This window comes from Pangasianodon hypophthalmus, chromosome 24, assembly GCF_027358585.1.
Source record: "Pangasianodon hypophthalmus isolate fPanHyp1 chromosome 24, fPanHyp1.pri, whole genome shotgun sequence".
Classification (NCBI taxonomy): domain Eukaryota; kingdom Metazoa; phylum Chordata; class Actinopteri; order Siluriformes; family Pangasiidae; genus Pangasianodon; species Pangasianodon hypophthalmus.
The window spans coordinates 7,914,216-7,923,509 of record NC_069733.1 but is presented as its reverse complement, the minus strand read 5'-3'; the positions used below and the strand labels follow the sequence as shown (position 1 = coordinate 7,923,509).

The window sequence follows — 9,294 nt, the reverse complement described above, 5'->3', positions numbered from 1 at the left end:
TAGGGTATAGTTTACCATACGTTATAGTGTATAGCTTATAGTACAAAACAGTGTATAGCTTACAGTTATATATATAGTGTAGAGTTTACCATATTATATAGTGTATAGCTTACTGTGCTAAACAGTATATAGCGAACTGTAGTAAAATTGTATGAAACTTATGGTACTAAATAGTTTATAACCAACTGTAGTAAAATAGAATGAAACCTACCATACTAAATAGTGTGCAGCCTTTTAGTATGGTAATGTGCCACTTAGTACCTATCCAGTAGATGTGTATGTGGATTTTTTAAATCATTAAAAAAAAAAAAAAAAAAAACATTAAAAACGTCCATTAATGGCAAGTTAGTCCTAAGTGCAAGTCAGCTTCAGTATTTTAACTTCTCAAATTACCTGAATGTTTTATTCTTGTCTTTGTTCAAGGATACACAGTGGTTAAAGCAGTCCAGTGTGGAAAGCCATGCAAGAGCTCTGCTAGAATGCTGACCAAGGAGTTTGGGATATTAAATAATGAGACTGGGTTTGGGATTCATTCTTTATTTGGCTAAGTTCACTTTAAAAAAGATGCATTCAGGGATCACTTTTTAATTACATATGGTTTTGATTCTAAATGCGGACTTCATCGGAGTAGGCCAAACCAAACCTAGTTGTCTTAAGAATATCATGTCTAGTGTTTCTCTGTTTAGAAACATTAAGTTGTTTGCTTTTAATATCGAATAATATTAATAATAATATTCGGAGAGAGAAACAAGGAAGCATTCCTGTCCGTGTGTGACCAGTCTCTGAGGCAACATTTCATCTGTCTGACTTTGAAGCAACATCTGGGGCTCTTTGATCCACATCACTGGGGGTCCGAGAGTCTGATCATCCATGTTTGAGGTCCATGCTGGGACCACAGCATGAGACGCCATTGTCTCTACGCCTCTCAGCAACTCCTGGCCTGTGAAATTCCTCTCTGATGTCTCCTGAGAATCAGAGGCGCTCTCGCCTGCGTGCCTTTTATTGCAGGGAAGTCATGCGCTCTGATTTGATTAGATTGCTCTTGAGTAAATCTTCCTTGTGTGATTTTTGGTTTGGACACATGCGCCTGTCTAGGTAAATGGGATCACAGCATGACTGTATATAATTGCTGTAAATAGGTTTCTCATATAGACAGCAGATGGGGATCATTTTTTCCAGGGGACAGTATGAGCCGATGTGTGGTTGTGGACAAATGAGATGTGTGCTTCATATACTGTATGTTTAAGTCAGTTTATTGAAGTGAATCAAATCCAAAGAATTGACATGGCAGGATTTACTGCTTTGCAACACTCCTTCTTTTATGAATCATATTGCTAGCAACTTGCCAGACTCATTTTTTTTAAAAATGTGGTGAAAATATACAAGATGTACATGGTGATTCCAAGGTTAAAAAAACCTCATACAAAGAGACTTTGGAAGTATAAGGTTTTATCTGAGCCTTTGGCAAAACTTAGTTATAAATATGTTACTTACATGTCCAGGGAATATATGTTAGATGCTTTATACCAAAATATACCAAAATGTTTAATAAAAAAAATAAATAAAATCTGAAGTTAAAAAGTTGTATGTGCTTTGGCTTTAAGCAGGTTAAAGTCTTTATGGGTTAATATCTTAAAATCACAGAGATATCAGATAAAATGAACATGGGAAATGCTTTGATGACTCAATCTCTGTGTCATTTTAGCAAACGAAAAGGTGTATAATCTTTCTACCGTGAAAAAATACTTAAATTTAATCCGTCTATTGAGCTCTGATGTCATTGTCGACACAGAAAATATATCTGTGATAGCAAACCTCTGTTTACTGTCGTATCATGTATAGTCTGCTTCCATTATGTTGGAAAGAAAGTGTGAGTCAAGCAAAGGTTTAAATTCCATGTTGTAGCATTTCGTGGTCTGTGATGATTGTATTATGACTACCCACGCACAATTTTGTTCCCTGCGTTGGTTTTCCGTGAGCTTGCCTGCACAAGCTTAAAGCTACGTGTCTGTTACTCCATTGCCCTGTCAGTGCTTATCTCAATCTGCTTAACGCTTCAAGCTTCCTTTGATGATGCGTAGGAACTATCTTTGTTCAACTATTTCTTTCAGCACTTCCTTTCCAGAGCCATAGTAACTTTGGAGAAATACAAACACACTCAAAAAAAACACAAAAAAACAACATAATATCTCTGAACCCATCTGGTCCAAATTTCCGTACACAATAGTGGTACAAGGCATACCTGGCATGATACCAATGGAAGTATTGACTGGTGTTTTCAAAAGCTGTGTAGAATTTATCAGCCCATTTTTATCAACCAAGAAGACACCCAGTGGTGCAATATTGTGTTTTGAGAAGACATTATCATCCCATTTTAGAGAAAATGAGATATAGAATTAGCGTGCCTATAGGATTGATTTTAGGGGCCTCGTGCCTGTTCAGACGGGATTCATGCAGTCAGTGTTGCCAGATGCAGCGGTAACGCTGAGGTATGACATGCTGATTCATAGCCTTTGAGCAATCTGTCAGTGCCAAAGGGAGGTCCAAACATGAAACTCCCTGTCAATGTCATTCTGTTTTCATCTGTTCGTAGGTGCCCAGTTTCTGTTTTCCCAACTGGATACATTGAGAATGGATGAGGATTCTGTTCTGGCAGGCAGGGATCTTGTCCAGCATGAAAGTCTGCTTGTGAAAAAGGATCTATGAAGATAACACCGCAAGTCTTCAGCTGATGCAACTCTACCAGACTTGTCTATTAGAAAGAAAAGATCAGCCTAAAGGAGTTTCATAGAATAGACAACATGTGTCATGTCATTGTAACGTGCCGCTCTATGCTTTGGACCTTGTTGAGCATTGTGGTGGCATTTGCTGAGCTGGTGGCCATCATGAGTGCTGATTGGTTAGTAGGGGTACACCACCCTTCTCAGTACAATGCCTCAGCTACTGGACCTCCAGACCCTAACCCACCTACACTTGGCCTCTACAGTCGCTGTATCCGAGTGTCTCAACAGAAGACGGTTCAGTGTGGACCATATGCTGCAGACTTTACAGAGATTGCGAGTGGATTTTGGCAGGCCTCCATTATATTCCTGGTTGTTGGAATCTTCCTGCTGTCCATAGTTGGCTTCCTCGCAGTCTTTAGCATGTGCTTTCAGAGTATCCTGGGGAAAAGCATCTTTAATGTGTGCGGCCTGCTTCAAGGCATAGCAGGTAGGAACATCATATTTGACATATTTTTATTTTAATCTTGAGGACTATTTACTATTATACCATATTAAATCTTTAATATCAGTATATGTGTTACAGTCATGTTACAGTGGTGTTACTATCATGTTACAAGGCATGCTTGCTGTGGAATCATTGGGCTTTACTAACATAGAGCCAGTTATAAATCTAAATATGAATGTTAAAATAAGGAAAAAACATTCGGGGATGTTCTGTCAGAGGAAAGTAATCAGCGATGGGGTGGTGTGATGCGGCCTGACACGAAGTGGAGTAACTGTTACCAGTGCTTACATTATTGATTAATTAAAGAATGACACATTGTACAATTTATCTGTTTACTGTTACATTTAAAATAGTTAATTCTTGTCACTTATATTATAGAAGTTATAACCAGTCATTCCCTCACCAGCTTCTCTTTTTTCTCTTGCTTGAAGTTATAGTAAAAAAAAATAATAATAATAATAAAATAAAATAATAACAATAATAATAATGATGGGACAAAAAATGAAAAAGCAAAGTCCTCTATGCTATGCTTAGGGCTATAAAACATCTGGTTGATTATCCCTCAGTATGTTGGTAGACAATTCAGTGTGACGAAAATGTCCGTCAATTTAATTATGCTAATTTTTTAAGCTTTTTTTTTCATCTAAAAATTCCACAGCAGCTTCCAAACACACAGAAACGAAAATTTGCTTTGTTTAAGCCTCATACCATGAGTGCCATGCCCCTAGAAATTAGTACCAACAGTGTTTGTATTGCCATGGAGACACAGCTGCCAATCATTATGTGATGTGACATATGCCCAGACGTATACCCAAAACTTCTACCTTGGCTCAAACTAAAACAAAGCGTCTGCTTGTTTCAGGTATTTTTTTGTTTGTTTAGTTTTTATATATGGTGTTGATTTTTTTTTTTCAGTCGAGAAAAACATTTTTAAAAAATTACCTGCAATAAGTTGACGCATTATTCCAAAGTTTCTTTTTTTCAGTGTAAAATGAAACTATAGTTAAGGATATATAGTTCTTGTATCTTGGCTTGTTAATGATAATGTGAAGCAAAAAATATAATCTATTTTTTCTCTATATATGAGTAAAAGTGAATGTTCAGACGGGCAATAATGTATGACCTGACTTTGGTTTTATCCACTGGGATTTGGTTGGACCATGAGAATTCTGGAAAGACATAAAATAAAGAAGACTATGGAAAGACTAAAATTTTGTCATATAATAATAATAAATAATAAACTTTATTTTATATAGCGCCTTTAAAAAGGCCTCTCAAGGCGCTTTACATAAGAGTACATAACAGTAACAATAATTTAATAACAAAACAAAACAAAGTAATCAAATAAAAGCAATCCTTAAAAAAAATAAGTTTTAAGAGAAGATTTAAATGTACTAATATAAGTGATACTAGTGAATCCTGCCCATTATGACCAGAGATATGAAATTATAATTATGGAATATGATATTAGAAGCTTTTCTAAAATATTACACATCGTGCTGAGAGGTGCTTTAAAATCAGTTACAGCACTGCTCAGACCTCATATCAGTCCCTTGTGTTATATATTTTGCCAATATTATATGACATAGCTGATATTTAGTCTTCTGCCTTGCCCTTCTTAACCCCTGCTTTTTATTTCACTCCCACAGCATAAAGATTTAAGTTGAGAGTGTATATTCAGGTCAGATGTTAAACCCTCGAAGCTGACACGATAGCAATCCTCACATTCCTGACAGCCTCAGAGGTTCAGGCTTGCCTGGGAAACACATAATAATGTCTTCCAGGACTTATGGAGTTTCACAGCTTATCTACAGCATTACATGAATCATAACATAGACTGTTTCATGATAATCTTGATCACTGATTTAAATATGACAATAAATTACAGGTGGAATCAGGAATGCTAAGGCCTCAAAGAGTTTTTTAAAAGAGATCCTAGAGACTCAGTAGACTACATCTTGCTGTGGGTGCGTGCAAGTCATAAAATTGCTATCTATTATGTCAGTGGTAAGTAAAGCATGTCAACCACATGTTGCCTGCTCCATCAGCATTACTTCCCAACCCAACCCGCAGCAGCAGCACTGTATTGTTGACTATGGCAAGGTCTACTGTTTGCCAGAACCACCATTCAATCTTTCCTTTTATTTCAAGTTAAGGAGGGACAAATCCAACAGCTCTGTAACTTACTATCCTGTCTCAGACCAGCAGCTTTAATTTCAGTACTATAGAAAATGCTGATTCTCAGCTCACCATGTAAGGGATTTTTCATTTCTAAAAGGGTTTATCTGGGGACAAGAGAGCCCTGTAGTTGTGCTGAAAGCTTAGTGAAATATTTACGACGGTGGGATTGAGCAATTCCTAAACAGTCACAAGAAAGGCTTTTGAGGCAGGACCTCGCATGCCCGATTTGATGGCAGAGTAAGTGCATTATGTGGCTGAGAAAGAACGTTGGCCCATTTTGCAAGCTGTAATGACAAATAAAATGCTAAATACATTTCTATTTCACTCTTGCAAGCGGTCCGTGGATAGGATATTGAGGTATTAATTATGATACGGGCCATTTGAGTGCAAATCATAACGTGATAGATGATATATAACATCACATGACTCAAAGGAATCCTAATGTTTATACAGTATGGGTGAGGTCTGGGTTTATAAACATTAGTGGTAAGGAGGGAAAGAGAAGCTTGTGGATGTAACAGTAACAGCTCATTCACAGGGACTTATAACAGCTCTACATAATCTAAGGCTAATAGTAAACAGATTTTAAAAACGTGTTATTTAACAAAGAAAAACGTATAATTGTGGATATGGTGAAGCTTTTTGTGAGGAGTTTATTTAACATTTATTGTGGAAGGTATTTCAGTTGTCAGCGCATTAAGGTCAGTAAGTTTTCCACCATGCGAAGGTCTTCAGTATAGAGGACTTTCCCAGTTTTTCACTAACATGACAAGCTGAGTTTTTTTGTCTTATTAAATTAAAAAGGGAGGAAAAAACACAGTGCTTGGTGAGGGAAACCTCTGTAATGTAAGTGATAACAGGAACTAACTTTCGACGGTTAAAAAACAAAACATGTTGTTTATTAATAAATAAAAAAATTCTAATCATCGGCAAATTGTTCCGGCATTGGGCCGTATCGCAGCACCCTGTTGTGGATGATGTTCCTATAACAGCACGCCCCATGACTAATGAATACACAAGATAATGACAAATATTTTTTTCTCTTATAGGCACAGTGTGGTTTAATGTGATGTGCTAAATTTGTCTATTACAAACACACACATTTTCGTGTCACTGAACTGATTAAAAATTTCTAAATTTGTCAAAGTACTTCTCTCATGTTTATACAGTGATATATATCCAACCAAGAAATGTTGCTTTTATATATATATATATATACCAGTAACTAGTAAACCAGTACAAATGTTTATAGACACCTGACCATCACACCCATATGTGCTTTTCAAACATCCCATTCTAGATTTAGTCCCCTTTGCTGTTATAATAACTTCTACTCTTCTGGGAAGGTTTTCCACTAGATATTGGAGCGTGGCTGTGGGGATTTGGGTGAGGAGGTCTGGGGTGCAGTCAGCATTCCAGTTCATCCCAAAGGTCTTCAGTGGGGTTGAGGTCAGGGCTCTGTGCAGGACGCTCGAGTTCTTCCACTCCAACGTTGGCAAACCATGTCTTCATGGACCTCGCTTTGTGTACAGGGACATTGTCATGCTGGAACAGGTTTTCTAGTGAAGGGAAACTGAAACGCTACAGCATACCAAGACATTCTATACTATACTACACATTCTATAATTGTGTGCTTCCAACTTTTATGGTAACGGCTTATGGGTGTCATGGTCAGATGTCCACAAACTTTTGGCCATATAGTGTAGTTATGACAGGGGCTCTCAAACTTTTTGTAGCCAGGAACACCTTTAATTGCAAAATAAATTCCATGAATAGGCCTGTTGTACTTGTTTTTGTGTTATTTGGTTTTGCATTAAATCTATTTGGCTTAAGTCACCAGTCAGACAGATCAATAACTAAAGAATATGAATAATAATTATAGTAACTTTGAAAATGTTGGGTTACTATTTCCACTACTGTAACAAAATAATAATAATTTAAAAAAGTCATGGCCTCACTGGCTATGCTTCACAGATACCTGGGGTTCCTCAAACCCCACTCTGAGAACCACTGACATCTACTGCTTTAGTTAGTCTTTGTTTTTCTGCCCAGGTCTGTTCCTGATGCTCGGACTGATGCTCTACCCAGCAGGCTTCGGCTGTGATAAGGTGGTCAACTACTGTGGCTCTGAAGCTTCCCCGTATAAACTGGGTCAGTGTTCAGTGGGCTGGGCTCTCTACACAGCGATTGGAGGGACGGTGCTCACTTTCGTCTGCGCCATGTTCTCTGCCCAAGCCGAGATCGCCACCTCCAGCGACAAGGTGCAGGATGAGATAGACGAAGGCAGGACACTCATCTGTGTGCTGTGAAATGTCTAGCTGTAGGAGAAAACGCTTCTCTCAGAGTTAAACGTCTAGTTTACGTTGTTTTGCTGTCACCACTCTGCAGGGCTCATTGATAAGGCCATGATGTGACACGGTGCTCTCTTTTTGATACATTGCTAAGAGACTGTAGCCCAATGATAGTTGTAATGATAGTAATAAAACCCTTTACTGCAAAATTCTTTAGTTCTTTTTTTTTTTTGTTGCCAAAATTCAAAATGCGCACAGTTAGTTATTAAAAAGTAGTATTTTGAAAATGTAATACCTTGATAATAGTGTAAACCGTATAAAAGGTTAGAATGTTAGGCTATGAAGTATGAAGTATGAATATAAGCAGATGCCTAGTGTGTATATCATACGTATTAGGAACACTTGCCTTGGGAACATACTGAGGAGCATTATCTGAGGTGAAGCTAAGATTCTGGAGGGCTTCATAACCTCAGCACCAAGGAAACCAGCATGAACAAATTTCTATGGCTTCTGAATTTCATTTATTTCTCTTTACGTACTTGTATTTAGCCCAGATAATCCACTTAGAGCTCAAGGCAGCGCTAATATTTTGTACTGATTGTATCCTACAGTGTTAGAAACAGAGATACAGTTCCCTGTTCAAAAAGGTACAAAAGCCATGAATGCAACATATGTGACACAATATGGGAGCCCATTTGCTAATATTTTTCTTCATTTGTTTATTTCTTTCTTTTCCAGTCAATCCTGAGGTTACAAGGGTTGTCGTAGAGGGTAGATCTAATGCTCCGGGGACACACCGTGTGTCTTTAGAGGAGGTCAAACATCATTTATATTTAGCTTTAACTATACTTAGTTCTTTTTAGTTGTGATGGCAACAGGCAACAGACATAGTGCAAAAAATAATGCTGCATTTAATTCTTACCGTTCACACACGTTTATCAAACTGTTTTGCGCAGGAGCTCATGCGGTCTCATATAACTCTCGCTGCCTTGATTTTTTTCCCATGTATTTGTTATATTAACAAACATATTTTGTATATTTTTATATCTGTTGCTGTGCTTTTAGTGTGCAGTATGAATTAAAATTTTAGATTAAAAAATACCATGTACTGTGTTGTTGTTTTTTTCATATTTGCAAGACACAAGTCAGGAAGCAGATCAGGAAACAGGAAACACTATATCACTGGCATGAAGACGGAAAAGGAGGCTTCCTCGTTGTATCCCTGATCGACACTGTTACAATAACAAAAGCTGTTGAAATTTTCCCTATACATGCAAACTGCAGCTTCACAAAAGTGTTGTTTAGCAAACAGAAGTGATTTTAATATTAGGAAAGATGTAAATTCATAAAAATCTTTTGGGAACAGCATATGTTTGAGCATTGTAAACATAAACTGGGGGGCCGTGGGATTTGGCTAAAGTTCTAGGGTTGTGAGCTCAAATATGAGGACTGCTGGAGAGTACCCTTGAAAAAGACCCCAATGCTTGGATTGGACTTTGCCTCACTTGTAAGGCACTTAAGATAAAAGTGGCTTCCAAATAAATGAAAGTAAATGATATGTTGCAAAACTCAAAAAGGAAATTTCCCTGAACTA

At 37.5% G+C, this 9,294-nt stretch overlaps 1 protein-coding gene across 1 annotated transcript in view; it reads left to right on the top strand.

Moving 5' to 3' along the window:
- The window catches only part of lhfpl2b (LHFPL tetraspan subfamily member 2b), an 11,042-nt gene extending 2,251 nt beyond the window's left edge, over positions 1-8,791 (top strand). Inside the window, exons 2-3 of the mRNA XM_026931002.3 lie at positions 2,594-3,210; positions 7,462-8,791. Coding sequence (XP_026786803.1) covers positions 2,802-3,210; positions 7,462-7,718 — 666 coding nt within the window. The 5' untranslated portion in view covers positions 2,594-2,801 and the 3' untranslated portion in view covers positions 7,719-8,791. The remainder of the gene's footprint in view (positions 1-2,593; positions 3,211-7,461) is intronic.
- The last annotated feature ends 503 nt before the right edge of the window (positions 8,792-9,294 follow it).